At 37.1% G+C, this 20,288-nt stretch overlaps 1 protein-coding gene across 4 annotated transcripts in view; it reads left to right on the plus strand.

The window, feature by feature from the left end:
• Positions 1-715: 715 nt before the first annotated feature.
• Positions 716-20,288, plus strand: part of aplp2 (amyloid beta (A4) precursor-like protein 2) — a 67,555-nt gene continuing 47,982 nt past the window's right edge. For all 4 annotated transcript variants that reach the window (XM_053500193.1, XM_053500196.1, XM_053500194.1 and 1 more), the window contains exons 1-2: positions 716-972; positions 19,849-20,022. In XM_053500193.1, the coding sequence (XP_053356168.1) occupies positions 901-972; positions 19,849-20,022 (246 nt within the window). In that variant the 5' untranslated portion in view covers positions 716-900. The remainder of the gene's footprint in view (positions 973-19,848; positions 20,023-20,288) is intronic.

Consider the following 20,288-nt stretch of genomic DNA (forward strand, 5'->3'; position numbering starts at 1 on the left):
GTGGTATGGAGATAAGTGTATGAGAGAGTGACTCACATATACCTTTCCACAATGAGATTCCATGCTGAGGCGTGTTCAAAATCTAGAGAAACAGCTCTGAATGACTTAAGGTGCATGTTATTTTATGTTCGATTTCTAGATGCTTATTTGCATCGAGTTTTCACACTCACGCGCGCGCGCACAATGCAGCTGACTGATTACTATATACGTAGTATTTATATGGCAGTGTGACACGGCTTGACATACTGACGTAAAAAAAAATGATTAAATGTGAAATCTGGTCGGTGGAGTCTAAACTCAGGTATTTATTGAAATGAAAACCTGAGAAAGTATTGTAACGTAAAATATTGTTTCCCCCTAACTTCTTACTGTAAAACGCTTTTCAGTACAACATGCATGACACGTGACTGATTTAGATCCCGCCGCTCGGACTGTTCCCTGATCAGCCGCACAGATATCGGAAAGCTTATTTATGACTGTAACCTGCGCTTAAGGCAAAGCAGCATCTGGATATTAAACCACAAGACATAAAAAAGAAATGGCATTCCCATACAAGATATTTTTCATTAGATGTCCATTTTATGTGATTTCAAGTTGGCACTTGGTATGTTTTGAACCGTGACTTAATTTCCGGTAAAATGCGAAGTGACCAGTGGGAGGTGCTTCTGGCCGTGTAGGCGGGGTTCTGAGCGCTGATTGGACGACTGGCAGGAGACGGCGCAGTACATTCCATGATTAGACAACGCGCACTCCGTAGCTGCTTTAGCTGTTTTCGCAATTCGTGTAAAACGCTTAACGAAATAATCGACGATTTCCATAGGGAGTGATTTGCTGCGGGGTCGCGGAGCTGCTGAGAGAGAGATCTGTTCAGGAGAGCTGATTTGTCCTGCCGTGTGGGAGATGGGATCAGTCCCGGCGGTGTCTATCCTGATTTTGGGAATCATTTTCCCGAGCCTGCCTGGATCTATGGAGGTGAGCTTTGACACGCAGTTCTTTAACAGCAAAAATACATGTATTGTGTTTGTAATGTATTGCTGCGCCGTGATTGTAGTCTGTTCATATTTTGTTTGATTTTAACGGAGCACCCAAAGAGTGAAATGTGGAAATGATATATTTATATATACTGTATAGGAAATTATAGGATTTTAGGTCAACCAACTGGCTGGATTTTATTATTTTTTTGTGCTCGTAACGAATGATTTGATATTAACCCTTCACTATCGCAGGAAAACAACATGAATGGTTTAGGAATTGTTAAGGATGTTTGGCCAGAGCAGATTTCTCTTTTCAGCACTGATTTTGCATAAAGATTTAATATAAAAATAGTAGGAAGGAAAAGATTTTTTCTCTCGATACATGATATGGTGTAATTATACAATACGGTATATCCTTTAATGCAATACAGATAAAAGTTCCTTGTGCTCTATTGCTGTTTTCCCCCTTTTCATTCCCGGCAGTGTTGTTTGTATTTTTTTATACAAACAAAACTGCCATATATGCAGAATTTGTTTTTCAAAACATGACATGATATTTTTTATTTAAATAAATAGTTTTATCTTTGTGTTATGTTATGCCCAGTGGTGGCACGGTGGCGCAGTGGTTGGCACTGTCGCCTTGCACCCCACGGGTCATACAACATGGGTTTGTTTCCCGTCTCTGGTCTGTGTGCATGGAGTTTGCGTGTTGTTCACTTGCTTTCCTCTCAGTACTCTGGTTTCCCTCCACAGTCCAAAGACATACAGGTTAGGCTAATTGGTGTTTTCAAATTGCCCGTAGTGTGTGAATGAGTGTGTGTGTGTGTGTGTGTGTGTGCCCTGCGATGGATTGGCACCCTGTCCAGGGTGTACCATGCCTCGTCCTCTAAGTCTCCTGGGATAGGCTTCAGGTCCCCATGACCCTGAATACAGGATAAGGTTGTATAGACAACGATGAGTGAGTGTTATGCCCAGTTGGTGTATCTCTCTCTAGCTTTAAATGTGTTTTCGAATCCCCTATTGTGGAATATGAACATCACAATTTCACTGTGATTTATTTAACCTGGCCAGAATTAGTAAGGATTGGTGGGATTGGTGGGTAAATAGACTTGCCATACCAAGCATCTAAATAGAGATTACCAGTTGTATGACTAGTTCGAGGTGTAGTGTAGGGATTTGCTGGTGGATGCTGACATCTAAATAATTACAGTATAACTTGTGTAAATAACTGGTTAGTAGTAATATTATCAAAATTAAATAGAATAGGCGTCTCACAGCATATTAGATTAGATTCCTAGTCTTCCATAGCAACATTTGGAGAATTAGGTTCTATTTTATCAAGTAAAAACTTTTAAGGTAAATAAATTAGCAATATCACTTGAGAGAGCACAACCTCAATTGTAATATTGCTTTTATACAACAGTTCCACAAACACCATTTATTATCAAGAGATTATTAATCTATTTGTTTATTTAACTAGTTATTTTTCTAGTCAAACACACATTCTTTTGTCACTAGCAGAACTAACTAACAGCGACTGTTGGAGCTGGCGTCTGACAATTAGTCTAATTAACAACAGTGAAAGCAGTTTTAAACTCTTACCGGCTCTATGTAGCCAAAAGATAAGAAGAATAAACCATGTAGGTGGCGGATGGTCCTGTAAATCTAGTAAGTTTTTCATTATGGTTCCACTTATGCCACTTCAGAATTTCAGCTCTGTTAGCTCCTGACTTTAAAGCTTAAAGATTAAATGGAAAGCCAGTGCCATATAGGGTGTACAATCCACTTGTTCAACACACCAATTAGTCCCCTTGATTGAGAATTATTATTAAAGGGATTTGGGATTCAGCCTTGTGTTAAAAGTAGGGTTGGGTATCGTTTTTTTTCTTTTTTTTCGATACCGGTGCCAAATCGATACTTTTAAAACGGTACCTGTGCCAAAACGGTGCCTGAACCGGTACTTTACAAAAACCACAAAATGATGGTGGATGACTCAAGAATACATTTTTATTAAACAAAAAAATGTATGCTTAAAATTTAACAATATATTAAAAGTATATTGGAATATATAAGTGCTGTTGTAGTACCATTAGTACTAGCTGGAAAGTCAGAATTATAAACAGAATCCATGTTACATTAGTATTTTACAAATTGTTTGACTACTTGTTAGCATAAATTCAAGTTTTCATTACATAAGCCTACTACCAACCTGCGGAAAGGCTGCTGTCGTCATCATAATCGGTGGACTCCTTCTTGCTACAGTTGGAATAACTGGGGCTGGGTTCGTCCACACCGATAGTGCCAGCTGTTGTCCTCAAGCTGTCAAACACGGTGCATCCCTCTGCTTTTAAGATTATTCTGTGTGTCCTCAAATACTTTCTTGTGAAATATAGCCACACTTTTGACCGTTTAGTTTTAGGCATATTAACGAAAGTCGTTTCATTTAGCGAGCTAAGATAGCGGTAGACCATCTGCTGCCGTCAGAGCAAGTGTAACGTTAGTTGCTGCATTCACGCGCATCTCGGATGGTCTCTCATTTCCTGATGATTTGTGCTTTAATTTTTTTTTATCTAATAAACTTTTAATCTACAAAAAAAGGGACAGTAACATTACTGCAACAATGTTTTGGATTTGTATCATCGAAGTTCTCAAGATTTTTCTTATTAAGGAAATAATTTATTTTTCCGATCATTTCCATACAACTGTGTCATCATAGCCCCAGAGAACAAATATTTCAGTCGACAGTTCAGGCATTTAAGTGGCACAGAAATTCGCGTTCTGTTTCGGTCCGGTACATACCGGTTATATAGGTACCAGTGCCATATTAGCACTGGTTTTCGGTACCCAACCCTAGTTAGAAGCTAGTTATCTTCGTAGCTTGGTTTAAAATAAATAAATAAATAAATAAAATGACACAAAGGCAATCCTGACAACTTGGAAGCAATTATTATGAAACAAAGTGTTGTTTAAAATAATATACCATTATCAGATTTGTTTTCTTGCTGAAAGTGCTTAAGTCTGGTTTTTAATGTTTTGCCTGGCATTTGCTCCTTCATCAGTTTAATAGAACTGATCTATTTTCACCCATGCTGTAACTTACAGTTAGTGTAATTAACCATTGTAAAATGGCTGTGACATGAACTAACATTCAGATCGGTCAGAACTAACTGTTGTATGATGTAAAATAATTTCCAGTTCTATTTTAGTAAAGAAATACTGAATGTAACATTTGTTCAGTCCATGTCCTCTTTTGGGAAAAAAAAATACTTTCTTCAAAACAAACCCAGACTGTTTTATATAAAACAAGCAATCATCTCAGGAAGAATTCAAGCAAGAATTCCCAGCTGGGTATAATTACAGCTCGGATCTCTGGGTGCACTGAATTGTGCTAGAATAGTAACAACGCTTTTTGTAGCAAACGGTGCAAAACTTGTAAATAAGCAATATTTTAGGGCTATTGTTTTGTCCCTGTTTACAGAGTAGGGCTGGGCGATAAAACGATAACGATATGTATCGCAATAGACACGTGATCGATATCAATAAAAAATGTGTCCAATAATTTTTATTCTTTGTCAGAAGAAAACAGAGATCGCGAAGCTAGTTTGGTTGCTGTCGTGCACACTCGCTCCGCGACCGGCACTAGGATTCTGAAGTAGTACCGTCGCGATTCAGGAAGTATAAAAGGAGACAAGATGGCGCTTCACATTGCTCAGTCATTGATCTTATGTGATTTTGGGTCCAATTCCTGATTAAGTGTGTGTTGCCAGAACGCGGTGTTAGCTTCTTCGCTTTATTTTGTCGTTTCTGGGCGGCAGCGTAACAGCCCGTTAATTCATGCCCATGCAGTGATGGGAAAGACAAACGAGTCGATGCATGTCCATTCTTTTAATTTCTGCGTTGTCAGGCGATATTACAAACTTCCGGGTGGATTCCGTATTTAAATCAAACCAAAAACTACTAAAAGAAAACGGGTTCAGGCTCTATATTCCAGCTCATCTCACATTTCCGCGTTCACGCACATTGGACTGCATTACCCACAAAGCATTGCCTGCACACTCAGCCATAAACCACCCTACCATAAACAGCTGCCGTAAAATCAACCCCTCTCCCGCAAGAGCGGGTGTAATTGTATAAACCCTTGCTCTCGGCGTAAGAGAGTTCTTACAATAACTCACGTGGTTATCCTGCCTGTTCGCGCTATTTCCGCGTTTGGATTTACCATCCACAAGGCTAACTGCTAGTCTTCTGGTCCGCGACTATGATCAGAGGAAGGTTAAGTTTAAAATAAAAATGTTTAAATGTAATATATTTTTCTCCTGGTCCTTATTTTAAATGGGTCATAAAAATATCAATAATTATCGATATCGACCGATATGAAACACTGATATCGTGATACAGTTTTCAGCCATATTGCCCAGCCCTATTACAGAGTGATGCTAAATTAACCTGGCTGTGTGCAACATCAGAAATAAAGAAAGTAAAACTTATTATTGTTACATGAGTTACTGTATACTACTTGTACAAGTATTAGCTCTAGATTTGACACATTACAGATATATTTGTTGATTAAATCGAGAACACTGACTTCGAGTTAGCTGCTTAGCATGTTGCTAATAAAACACACTTTATCTAATGAACTCACTGAAGTTGGAAATGTCATTTCGCCAGGAAATTAGCCCTCAGAGCGTAATGCCGATTTGTACTTTAAATAGATTTGTTCATCTGACTTTTTAAACATGTGCAGCTTCCATATCTCTGAAGTGATCTTTGAATCGTTTGCTAAAAGTCCTCAGTGATGTGCTGCCTGTTTCATTAATTTAAGTAAATGGAAACCAGTAAACCCAATTACATTTCTAATGCGTTTTAGTCTGTTTCTATTCTTTTAGCTGGATGTCTAGACATGGGTATGTGCGTTCGTTAATGTGGTCCGTTTGCCTTTTGCATAGCTGTAGGTTCCAATATACACTATATAAGTATGGTTGACATCATTGTGTTGAATTTTGTGTAACATTGTGAAAAAAATATTTCTATAGAAGGTCAATGCTGCTGCGTCAATGGCTGTCACAGATGTTTACACCATTTTCAATAAGAAAATTGGCTTATTTAAATATATATTTTTTATATAACCAGCATTTTTTCATTATGTAAAGATTTTAGTAAATAGGTTTTATATTTGTCCAAATACTGTTGCTTGTCTTAAGGCATTGATGGCGTCAGTGGTACAGCAGTTTCGCCATGCAGCAAGCCAGGGTTAAATTCCTAGCCAGTTACCCAAGGATATGGGGCATCCTTTAGGCCAGTCCCAAGCCCAGATAGAATAGAAGTGTTGCGTCAGTAAGGGTATCCAGTGTTGCTCTATGGCAACCCCATACTTTAACTGAGTATTAAGAGTATTAGTAACTTTTGATTTCTACTTTGCTACAGTTGTGATGAAAGTGCATACTTGTATTTGAATATGGCAATATTATCAAAATTAAAAACTTTTAATTGAAAAAATTAGTAAAAGCCTTCCATTGGATAATTACTGCAGTAATTAATATGGTTCAACTGGCCATGTTATTCAACCATAACTGATGAAGCTTTTTATTTCCTAAACAAGACATGTCCTATGGTTGTGGCCAAGATTTTTAACCTTTTTTAGGAGGGTCAAATTATTGGCTTACATCAAGCAAAGAAAACAACAAAGAAGATTGCTGAAACTACTAAAATTGTGTTCAGGACTATAAAACACGTTATTAAAACCTGGAAGGATTGTACTGAACCATCATCAAGAAGGAAATTTTGTTGGAAAGAGGGGTTCAGGGAGTTTGCCACCATAGAGTCCAGACCTTAACACCATTGAGAATCTTTGTGATGTCTTAGAAAAGAATTAAAATGTTAGTGTAAAATATTATGCAATATTGTAATATTACAGCAAGATATAAATGTGCTTTTTTTGGGGGCCTAGGGTCTTTTAAAAAATGTACCTAAATATGGTATACTAACAACACAAGGAATTTTCCTTTTGAAAACGAAATCAAAGGCAACAGCATCAACACCCATTGTCTGTGCTATTTGCCTTCCTGCCGACACACCCAGTCATGTACCAGGTGTTTGAAATTAGAAGCAGGGAGAGCTGCAGACAGCGACCAACCTGCAAACCAGCACTGACAACAACTCATTGCCTTGTTAGATCAATGTCAAATTAGGATAATCTAATTTATCAAGATTTATGAGTGGTTTTAGTGTATACGATGGCAAAAAAGATTAAAAGAGATCTCTGAATTTGGGGTGTGTGTGTGTGTGTGTGTGTGTGTGTGTGTGTGTGTGTGTGCGCACACGCATGCGTGTTTTTGTGCGTGTGAGAGAGATTTACATACCTTTAACATGACTTTAAGGCCACAGAGAGCTAAAGGAAACTCACTACCTCTGATACTTAAGTACATTTGAAGGCAGATTTTTTCTTTTCTTATTGTCCATCCTGGGCCTTTTTATACTTGTAATGATTCTGTATCTCTAAAGTAACTTTGTTAATTTTGTATGCTGGAAATCATCTTAATGTGGCCTCTAACAAATGCAAAGTTTTAGGGGGTGTATATTTTGGGTAATATTGCACATCATCCAGTTCTTGCCTATGTACATATAACAGAAAAAAATTATAATAGTTACACTTTATCATATTGGCATATTCTGCCTATTTGGTAAGTATTTAGTTTCAAACTTTCTCTAGTATTTTGCCATCAAGTTTGTGATGTGTGAAATTTGTCATTTTTGTACATTATGGAGATCATTATAAAGTGAAAAATGTGTCGTCATATGGTTTAAGCCAAGAAATCAAAAATTTCAAAGAAGACATTTTTCATTAAATGTTATTTAAGACCTGTGCTTATTTATGCAGAAGCATGAAAGCTTGAGTGAAATGGGTAACAGATATTGCAGTTTTTTCTCAGTACCTTTGGTTAATTTCAAATTATCTAGTCAACTGTGCACATAATAAAAACCATTTCTGATTCTTTTGCACAAATTGGAAATGCTTTGGCACATTAATGCAAATGATCATGCACAACTGTCTGCTGTTTCCAACATTACTAGTTGCTTATGTCATGTTGATTTATATTGCACTGCTTCTCTGTTAAATAGTCTCACCCCCACAACCGTCAAAGCGTTAGTTCATTGTACATGTCATTACATTCAAAATTGGTGAACCAGTCATCATAATCTGTTAAGCATATTTTCTATTCATTTCTCTTGGACATTTTTCTGTAATGGTGCCAACCAATGATCAATGAGTTCTCCAAAATACCTGCCTGCCATGGATGAGGTATGTGGGGACGTCGCAGCAGACGTCTGTAGAGGATGGATTAGACGGTCCAGAAGATCCTTTTAGTGCTGCTAAAAGTGGTGTGGATGAAAACCTGTGGCCTGACAGACAGGAGAGTCAGAAGGTCTAGAATCACAGGACTGTAACTCCTCATACAGTACTGCGCCACATGTACAGTTCTGCCTAAGGAAGGGTCTATGGTTCCGCCTAAGGTCGCTTTTCTGTACAGTGGTGACTGTGTTACAGTTTTCTGTATCTCAGCGAGCTCATTCATCAGCAAATTACAGTACAATCAGTAAAAAACATATAAGAGGATTCTAAAGTCTTTTGCATTCAGTCCTCCACATACAGTAATGTGTAACTTTAGACTGCTGAAACTGATATATGCCGTAGAGACAAAGTGCAGCTCTGTGCATTTTCCATCATTGTCGTCAAATTATAGCCATAATTTAGATCAGAAAATACTTAGAGTGCGCTGTTAGACTTATAAGATGACTAAGCGTTTTGAGTACCTTGTTAATAAACAATGACTAAAGGCCTTTTTATTCTGATGGCACTGACATTTTTATTGACATAAATACTTTTTTTTTTTGAGAGATAAACTAAGGATTTTAAGCAGGTTACAGACTTTTGCAGGTAATCCATTGTGTTGTGCTGTTCATATTAATTGGTTTGAAGAATGCACTTACAGTTTTGCAAATGTTAAGGATAATAAAAGAAATGCTCCAAAGCAGCTGAGGAAAAACCAAAACATGATATTATTTTTATTGTGAAGTTGCCTATATACAGTAGGTCTTGACCAAAATTAGGGCTCAAAGACAAGGAAGCCACACAGGTACTGGACTAGTCCAGTGAAGAAAGAGTTCTGTACGGTTGTTGATTTGATTGGTTAAAAATATTTCGTTTTTTGTGGCTAAAAAACTACAACTAATGAGCTTCAATTAAAATAAATTAAAGCTTAAATAAAGAGTGACATGATGCACACTTATGAGGTGTTATCACAATAGTGCCTCCCAGTGGCAAATTTGGGTGACATTGCATCAGCTAATAATAAGCTTTTTTTCCTGAAACTACCAAATTACCAACTGCATGTCGAGTTTCATCACAATTGCTTTTTGTGACTCTTAGCAAATCCTGTTCAATCCTGATCAGCCAGTGGTGGTCATATGTTAAAGAACCATGGGAGGAATGGTGAATATCATGAACTAGTACCGCACAATTAATTGCATAGAAATGGAAACTGAAGTATGAACCTATAATTGCACAGGATCTAATCTAATCCCAAAATGGTGCAGTTTATTACAGTTAGTAATTCATGTGGTATACTAAACATGACCTATGTACTCGGGGTCTCTAACTAAAACTGTTAAAACTGTCCGATCAAAAGCCTAATTTATCAGCACTTATTTTTATCTAAACTATTGGGGCATGTGGATTAGGTAATCAAAGAAAGCTAATTTTGTGCAGTATGGATAAGTATATACGTATATATATTATTATTTTAGTATTTATACTAAATGCTTAAATAAGTATTTATATTAGTATTTATACTAATATACGGATTATTATAAAACATTTATATAAAGCACTTGCAGACACCATTTCAAATGAGAAAACCTCACAGAGACGAATATCAAATCACAAATTTTGACTCGCATTACTTAGAAAAAGTCTCAGTGGCCATGTTGTGAAAGAGGGATTTCAGAAACCTATAATCCTATAATGCCTTTGTGTAACTACTGTTAGTGCCATTATTTGCTTTTAGTCTATATTAACAAGTTACAAGTAGACTAAACAGAATGTTGAATAGTTAAATAAATGTTAATAGTTAAAATATGTAAATATTGTTTGGGAAAGAATGAGACCGTTAAAATCCGGTTTTAAATTTTTTTTTTTTTTTTTTAAAGTCATTAAACCCACCATGGGCAATAGAAAAGCAGCGAACAAGACCCTATTGTCACTGCTTTTATAGGCGGGAGTACATTTAAATGTTCTCAAGGTGAAATGCATTTTTTTTTTCTTTTTTTCTGTTTTTTAACAACTTTGTAAATCCTTTAAAGCTGCTTTGAGACAATAACCATTGTTTAACGTGCTATATAAATAAAATTGAATTGAATTAAACTATGCCACGGTGCAACTGAACTGATGGAGAGAGACAGAGAGGTTAAATGTGAAGCCCCTCCCACAAAGAACAATGATGGCGTCACTTAAAACGTGTGCACTCATTCTGTCTTTCTCTGTCTCTCACTTGTTTAAAAAAAAAAAATCAGGATATTGTATGATTTACCTGTATCAGGGAGCCTGTATCAGTGTCTGGGGTGACTCTATTAGAAATCAAACACACACGTCTTTGCCGGTAAGGTTCATTACCTGCCTGATAACAATACTTACGTTCTCGTTCATTAGTTGCAAACTGATCCGTTTAGTTCACTGTTCACCAAAAAAATCTGCGCATTCATGCACAGGACTGTTCCTGGATTTATTTATTTTTTTTCAACCAGAGCTGTCGGTAGCGAACGAATCAGATTGAAGCAGGGAGGAGACACTGAGAGAGGCTCTTGATTAACAGAGACGCAAAAAAATGTTTTTGAAATGAGTACGTATTGGACAGTGTAAGATAAAAAGAATGGTCTGTTGAGTAGGCCTGGCGGGGTGCTGCTGGCATGGTGGCTTTCTATGCGTCTACAATTATGGGGAAACGCTGATCTAATTTGATAGATTTTTCAGTTGTTTATATATATACATACACACTACCGTTCAAACGTTTTAGAACACTTTCTAACTCCATGATGGTTTCTGATTTTTATTTCTTTCTACATTGTAAAGGTATGCTAAAGGCCTCCAAAAAATGCATTAATCTCCATGAACAGTTAATAGTGAGATGTGTCTGCTACTTATGCTCTGTAAAGACATATCAGTAATGAAAAGTCCTGTAATGAGGAGAATGAGATTTTATTCAATGTAATATGATTTTATTTCACTTAGTGGAAAGACATTTGAGTAAACATGACATAACTGATCTATAATTCGACAATTAAAAGTTAAAAACACCAAAAGCAATTAATTAAAATTCTGTTTAATCCAAGTTAGGTTGATTTGTCTGGGCAGTGAATGAGGGTGGGGTGAAATCTAAACATCTCTCATGGTCTTTTAGTCCTGGAAGTTCTTGCAGAATTTTCTCTCTTTTTTATGCTTTTGCATCCAGGTCATTGGCAGACTTGATCTTGTCCTTAGATTAGTGCAACCAAAGATGAAATGTCATTGAGTCAAATGTCAATACATACTTTTTTTTTTCTTTTTTCTTTTTGTGATCGTACAGTATATACCACAGTTGAATTTAAGCTAATGTCTTTCACAGCCCTTCTTCTGTGACTTCAGAGTTACATCAGTGATATAAAAGCAGCAATAGTAAATTTATTTCATGTTAATACAAGAAACGCAAATATGGATATAATGCTAGAGGGGGAGAAATACGTGAAGACACATTTCTTCCCTGCAGCTAACAAATACCTCTCGCTTTTCCTTCTCCTGTATTCCTCCAGAGTGTCTCCCTGTGTTTTTTTTAACCCAACTTCAGATGAACAACAACATATAACTTTTATTTTTCTTTTCCACCATTATTTATTTAACAAAAATGAAGCCAAAAACTAAATGTGGGCACTACTTAGTACCCACTTACTGCTTCCACAGGATTTAAGAGGGTAAGTTGCAGCTAAGTGCTGCTAATCATCAGCCCTTGATTAATTGATCATTAGCAGGTGTGCAGACCTCTGTAAATGCTGGAGCTTCAGCAGTTTAATAGTCAGGTGTGTGTTAACACTATCCCAAGAGGGAACGATGTAAGCAATGGCCTTAAAGAAGCAGTTGTTTCTGCACATCAGTCTGGAATGGATTATAAAACCGTTTCCGAAACAATTTGGAGTTCAACGGTCTACCTATCCGTAAGTGGAAAGCCTTTAAGACAGTTCAAATTCTTACCAAGGTCAGACCATACAATGCACAAATGCAAGAGCTGCATTTCAGACCCTACAGGCCTCGCTGAGCACAATTAGAAGAAGACTGAACAAGTACACTTTGTTTGGAAGGGTTGCAAGGAGAACGCCTCTAAAAAAAAAGAAAAGACTTCTGGAACGACCTCCTATAGACAGATGAGACCAAAGTTTTTTAAGCACAAGTCCTGGACACCTTGCAGTCATTGAGTCGACCATGAACTCTTCTGTATACCAGAGGAATCTAGAGGCAAATGTAAGGCCATCTGTCTGACAGCTGAATCTTGGGCAAAATTTGGCCGTGCAACAGGATTAGGGCTGTAGCTATTGAATATTTTAGTAATCGAGTATTCTACCAAAAATGGTAGAATGGTGCCAAAAATTCTATTAAAGGCATTTTTAAATTAGTTTAAGTATCAAAAAAACTTTCTTGCCTCTTTCTTCTTCTCTTGACTCGCTGATGTTTTTATGGCTTCTTTCCATTTTGCAGCCTGCAACAGAACGCTCCCTCGAATCACAGCTAACTGTTTGCATCTCCTTCCGCTTTGTGGGTGACGTCAGCAATTCTTCTTCGTCGGGGTTTACTGGCGGCTTGCATCTGGAAGCGCGCTGTGTCACGCCATACAAATAATTGCATAAAAACATAACACAAGCTTTTAAAATCAATTAAAAGAAGCTTCGAGTCAGACGTTTTTGCCTCGAGCATTTTGTGTAATCGAATTACTCGAGGAATCGTTTCAGCCAATGGACAATGATCTGAAACACACCAGTAAATCTTGGTGTAAAAAGCTTAAAATAAAAGAATCTAGGTTTTGGAATGGCCTAGTCAATGTCCAGACTTCAACCCAATTGAAATACTGTGCATATGTAAATTTCCCAAAACCTTAATGAATTAAAGCAGTGTTGTAAAGAAGAATAGACCCAAATTTCATCACAATGATGTCAGGTACTGGGGAAAAAAAAAGTGGATCTACAGTACAAGCTATTGAATCATGGGGTTCTTAGTAAATTATAATTTTGTAACTTTATTTTTGTTTAATAAATAATGGCACCAGGAAAAAAAGTTTTGCTGTTGTTCATCTTTGGTTGCATTTGCCTATTACTAAGACTTGCTACAATCAGATGATTTTTATTATTATCATTTTTAAACATGGAATTAAAATATTTATAATAATTTGGCATGTGATTTGTGGACTTGTATAAACCCCAATTTCCTGAACATATAGGGAATGCACATAAGAGCACTAACTTTCTTTCTTAAAAAATATCTAGGCACAATTTTGGCAATCCAAAAAATTGGTCTTGTTCTTTTTTTTTTTTTTCAGTAAAAACTGAATGGTTCAATTGTAATTGTATTAATAGGGTTTAGACAGATGCTTTCACAAGGGCAAAATTATCATGTTTTATTATTATCCTAGGGACACTTTGTCTCGGCAAAGTGAAAAAATGTATTCACAGAGAGGCAGCACACACACACACACACACACTGACTGTGCTCTTTGGCTTCTTGTCATTATCGAGCAGTGGAGGTGATTTGGTTTTCATAACAGCATGGAGGAAACCATGTCTCAAGGACAGAATATTATCTAAAGTCATCTGTACATTTTGCACGTCTTGTCTGAATGGCTTAATGTTAGGGGGTGAGCCTTTTTTTTTTCTTTCTTTCTTTTCTTTCTTGGAGTTTGCAATGCAGTCGTGATACAATGAAATGTCTAGTGACAACAATGTGTGACTGCAAAATGTGTGTGCTGTTTTTTTTTCTTTTCTGTCACTGGTTTGTTAAACATTTAAAATACAAATTTATTTGTAGCAAAATGCAAATATTATTTCTTAATAGTAGTTTATATCTATTTTTGTCTTGTCTAATCATTATATATCTCTGGAGCTTTAGATGCATGTTTGAGTCCTGCATCACGAGCTACTGAATATGAAATTCTCCATTAACACCTCAATTTCTTTAGCCAAGATCAATTCAGTGACCTACTTTATGCCTGAATACAGCACGAGTTCATTGCATATACATTTGTGCATAAGTCATGGGAAGCTCTACTAAGACAGAGTAGCACTTGTGTGATGATAAGTTTGTGAAGTTTGGATATTTCTTGCATTATTACATATTTAATGTTTCAGGTCAATGAGACGTATGTTATTTTTTAATTTTAATTTTTGTTGATGTTGATTCATCATAAAAAAAAAATCTATACTCATTGACACTCATTTTTTTTCTACACTAGCACTAATCACACTCTGGAAACCAGTGATGGTTAGGAAGGCTGAGGTTAAACTTAATTATGACTTCACATTGGAATTTTGCTGGAAGTTATAGTCGCGGCAAACACTTAAAAATGTTCTCTGGTCTGATGAAGCCAAAATTGAATGTTTGGCCTTGGTACAAAACACATTTGTCCAAAACTAAACACAGCTTATCAACTAGATTGTGAAATTAATCCAAACAGGGTCACAACAAGGTCAAACGTCTGAAATAGATTTAGATAGAACTGGTTGCATGGTGTTGTTTAGGAGGAAAGAAAAAAAACCTCTTGTTTTCCTCAGAAGAGGTGTATTTATATTGAGGTTTTGCGACAATTTAATTGCACGAAATAGGATATAATTAGAACCACCACAAAAATGCACACTGTTGATGGGCAACCTATTGAGAGAGGGGACTCGGGTGCAGACTGGTGGTTTCTGGACCAGGAAGGGATCAGTGTCTATTTCTGTTCTTAACATCTGGCCTGCTTATGTCAGAAATGTAATCCTCTCACAGCTCTGTGGATTCTCAGAGTGGGTAAAGAGAATGAAGGTTGCCTGTTCAGTCACATGACCTGAACATACAGAAAGAACAAAACAGGGTGAGGTACAGTACAGAAGACAGAACAGGATATTCACTAGTCAAGGCTAGATAACATCAGAGCTGATACATTTACAAATGTTTAAGGTTCTTGTATTTAGGGGATCCACAACTGCTGCAAAGTCAGAGGACATCAATCTGAGCTTTCGCTGTAATTTATACTTTCATTTTCTTTGTCAATGGGTTCAGACTTTTGGCCAAGCCTATATTTTAAGGATATTTAAGGCTTAGGAACTAGAAAGACTAAACTTTTGTGTGGTAGGGGCATCACGTGGGAAGTGCTGGGATTACAGGTCTTATGATTGTTCTAGTAATGTTTTGCGTCAGAAATGTTAAGACCGATTATAATAAACATAGGTCTTTATCCACGGTAATGAAATTTGATTAGAGACATTCCAGTGCCCCTCTAAGAAGCTTGATCACAACATGTACACACAACCACAGAGGGCTTTAGGTGGCCCTAAGAATGTTTGGCCTTATATCAGCTTAGTTCACTGTGTCTCTGAACTATCACAAGTCGGGTACAATTACATTTTCGTTGCTGCAACATTACAATTTCCCTTTGGGATCAATAAAGTATTACATCCAGCCATCCGTCCAACCATCCGAATTCTAAAATGTAAATTAGGTTGATTAATACTAATATTACTGCGTCAAAAACTGTGGCTAATTACTACTACATTAAGGAAGTATTCTATTCATATACACTCATGTTAACATAAGTCTTGGAGATTTATCTTCTAGCTGAAATAGCACTTGGGTCATGCGTTCTGACATTTCTGAGATTCTCTCCTGTTTGAAATACACTGTTTGTATCTGTAGCTTTAAAATGCAAATGATCTATTTGTTTGGCATTTGTATATATTGGTTTGCTTTGGCAAAGAGCAAGAGAAAGTTGGTCTTTGGACGTGAGTACAATAGATTCTTTTTTTAATTAGTGGAAATTTGAACATGAATAGAGTGTAAATGACTGAATAACAGGAATTTTTAGTTAAATTGCCAGTAAACAATGAATCCACAGCGGTGGCTTTATAAATTAAAGGCTATCAGCAGGTAATGATAAAAGAAATGGCAATGCATTTAGTAAGCTGAATTGTATTGTATACACCGTGTATAGGGTAAAAAGGGAAGTGCATGAAGCGATGCACCACTATTTCATAGGCCCATACAAACCTCTTGAGGCATTGTTATGATCTGGGGATACTGGAGTGTGAGACCTGATTTATTATTTTTTTTTAAAGTAGTATAGTTAGGGCGGCATGGTGGCTTAGCACTGTCGCTCTGTACCTCCAGGGTCTCCTGGGATAGGCTTCAGGCCCCCCTCCACCCCGTATACAGGCTGAGTGAATGAGTAATGGAGGTAAATCACATGTATAAAACATTCTGTCATCAGCTTTAAGCTTGCAGCTTGGTGTGTGGCTCGTGATGGATCTTGACATGGGAGCTGGGACAGAGCATGACACAGGACCTAGGAATTAACTTGACATGAGCACTGGGCCGTAACTCGACACAGTGACTGGGTCGGAACTTAACATGGGTGCCGAGTTGCTGTTTGGTGTGCTGGAACTTGCTGTGTTGGGGGTCAAAGATTCTTTAACATCTTACTGCATCTATTCATGCTAGAATAAGCCAGTGCTGTCAAGTGTAAGGTGGAACAAAAACAGCTAAAATATTTGCGCTACTGATCAGTCTCAGTCTCATCTGAGCCCTTAGTTCATTCTTTTGTTATCCATTTTTTTTCAAACTCTTTACTGTTTATTAATCCTAACGTGGTGGCATCGCGTCTCGCAACGTTACACTAGACCTCCAATCTGCAGTTTTACACAGATCTCACTCCATTACTCTCATTGCTCCTGGCGTAATCCTGCAACAGCAACCTTCCTTTCTGCCTCTGTGCTTTTCACACAGCATTCTAAGGCACATTTAAAATAGATTGAGATTCAGTGCTAAGCATGATTTCCTCTATATGGACTGGACCCCAGTCCCAGCTCAGGAGAAGCTGTATTCTTCCCCAGGGGTATGCTGTTCTCTCTTGTTCTCTTGGCAGCCTCTGTGTTTTTTTTTCTTGTCCTTCTGTCAAGTTTTTGAGGGACCTCTTGTTCTTGTGTCATTTTGATGCATCATTTTATCCACTTTGCTGATGATGGTCTTTACGGTATTCCATTGTACATCTAATGGTTTGTGGGTTTTCGTGGTATCTAGGAGAATTAGTTTGTGAGACTGTGTGGGTGCATAAGACTAAAGGTGTGTAACAGAGAGAAAAAAATAGATAGTGAAGGACCTCAGACATCCAAACAATCTTCCTGGCTCTAGTCGAGCATTGTTTGCTTTAGATAGACCGCAGGGAGCTCAGTGTGAATGGTGAGCACTACCGTCTGGAGAGGCCGCTTATACTTCTTGGTGTTGTTCCCAAAAGTCTGAAGGATGTGAACAGCAAGGTTTTAGAAAATGTGCACCCTTAATGTCTGTGCTTGTTGTGTCAGAAATGCAATTCTTGTGTTAAATACTGAACTATTGTCAATAAATAATATTTTGGGGATTGGTATATGAATATTAAGGGGTCCAGGGTATCAGGAAATGAAAAGTTGATGAAGTCTCTATAACCAGCTTTTGAAGTCTCTATAAACAGCCGAGGTCAAGACGATAGGATAGTGATTATTTCATTTCGCACAGCTGAATCATGGTGGGGATATTGTGGGGATAGAGCTCAGCTAACCTATGGATATGTTGTATAACGTTGTACCTGCTGCGCTTCTAGCCATAATGGAATATAACCGTTCCTGTAAGAATCAGCCAAGACTGGGACTGATCCGTGATCCGCAACGTGATCTGTTTTTAATCTTGTCAAAATATTTAAGTGTTTCGAAGCACAATTGACTGCACCAAGCTTTTCCTATCAATAATGGATACAGTACAATGTGAAAAAAAAAAAAAGGTTCCGACAAATCCTGCCTTCTGCACTATGATTGGTTACAATTTATTTTTTTATCTTTGATTTGTTAAAGCTTTACTGGCTGTGAAATGTGATCCAGTCCTTGAGCATGAAGGCAGGACATAAATGCAGCCTGTGTTTGGCACCATATCACCACCAGAGCAAGGTTCAGGAGCTCCTTACCCTCTGAGCAGAGCATTGCATTTAGTGAATGTGCACACCTACAAAGCACTCTGCACACAGTTCACCCACCATTATTGTTTTAAAAGAAAAGGTATGCAGGGTATTTCTGACATATATATCATTTGTCACACTGAACATTGACACAGTGGTGTTACATGGCACGCCTTTTCCTAGTCCAGAGTGAAAAGCACACACTGAGGCGGCTTTATGTGGGGTTAGTGGACCTGAATTGAGCTGCTGTCAGGTCCTGTGCCTTCTTGGTGTTCACTCCATTGAAAGCAATTCTCTGACATGCGGCAAGATCACTCTTACAAACTCAAGTGAAAAAAGTGTTCAGCTTGTCAACCAGAGATGTAAATAAGTCACATCTTGTGAGATTTAGAAAAACCCTCTGTCAATATTCAGTTAAGTTCATAAATATTAGCACAAGACCTTTCGTGTATAAATAAAAAAAATTACAGTTATTAGCATAAGCATATTAGCTATAAGCATCACGATTTTATAAATATCAATTCAATATCCTATTCAATATTAATTTTTCCCCAATTTTGTCACAAATCTGAATCTTTAAAAAAGTTTTAATGATTAATGAAATGTAGCACTTTTTTTTTCTCACAAGGCTGATCGCAGGCTTTTAACACATGCAATTTTTGATAATGTCATAAAAGCAGGCCAATTTTGGTCACTGGCAGATCGATTGATCTCTATTATAAATATAAAAATAGGTTTTAAAAAACGGTTTTAAAGTTAGTGTGGCGATACATGAATAACCACAAACAAGAATTACAATTCAATCACAATTCAACTTAATCATTTTTTACATTATAAATTGGTGTTTCAATATGGTTATGTCAGATGGTTCTTTTGCATTATACTTGTCACAGTTTGATCCAAATATAGTTTTACTTTTTATTCTTTTATTATTTATTAATCTTTTTTTATTATTATTATTATTATTACCTCTGAGGTTTTAGTGCAAACCTAAACTTGTGGTATCTATAAGCTCTTTTTGTTTTTTTAGAATCTCACCAATGCATTATTTTATATTTAGATTTTTTTTTTTATTAAAGTCTTTGTGATTTTATTGTGCAGCTAAATATTGAATGGAAAAAATACAAAAGTATAAAACACTTTTCCTTACTCCTCCTGATTGTACACAACAATGCATTATACCATTCTATCAATTATTCAACTGGTAAACTCCTAAATGATTTCTCGATAATTAAATTTTGTTTTCTTTTGAAACTCCTGGCAGGTGAAACAAAACAGACTCCATCCCTTTCTCATAGTGGACCCGAGAGAACATATCAGACTAGCTCTGTAGGAATTTCCTTCGCCACTGCTGTGGTGTCATGCATCCTAATGAGCCTCTTGGCCATGAGAGGCTGAAACGAACACTGTGTTTTTGCTACTTACCTTTATTGAACTAAACTCAAATTTTGAACTTTGGGGGGTTTTGAAGAAGACACATGACATTGTGTGGAAAATATTGAAGTTTTAATTTTTCCTGTAATCTCATCGGTAAAGGGTATTGATTAACATAAAAACACTGCTGGGTTACCAGAGAATCTTTTCCTGTTTAGAGTTTTAGTTTCTGTTATTTTCTTTGTTCTGCACAGGCGCTAACAGCTAACCCCGCAACTGGCGTTGCCGTGGCTGAGCCTCAGGTAGCCATGTATTGTGGGAAACTCAACATGCATGTCAACGTACAGACGGGCCAGTGGGAGCCAGACCCATCAGGAACCAAGAGCTGCATTAAAACCAAGGAGGCTGTGCTGGAATACTGCCAGGAGGTGAGACAGTTATTCCGTCATTCTTGTCTTAATGTATTGATGGTTATAATAATTCTTTGCTAGGCAGGCAGATTATCTTGAACCGTACACACTTTTATTTTTATTAGTTTTTTACAAGTATGAGGTGAGGATAGAGTCTGTTAGTACTATACACAAGAGGTTTTTATTAATGCACTTTGTAACAGTCATACTTCATTAGAAAGTTGGACTGAGATGTTCTTCAAGAAAGAGGAGTTTGTGCTTTATGGTTTCTCAATGGTTTCAAA

The sequence above is a fragment of the Clarias gariepinus genome, chromosome 7 (assembly GCF_024256425.1).
Source record: "Clarias gariepinus isolate MV-2021 ecotype Netherlands chromosome 7, CGAR_prim_01v2, whole genome shotgun sequence".
Taxonomy (NCBI): Eukaryota; Metazoa; Chordata; class Actinopteri; order Siluriformes; family Clariidae; genus Clarias; species Clarias gariepinus.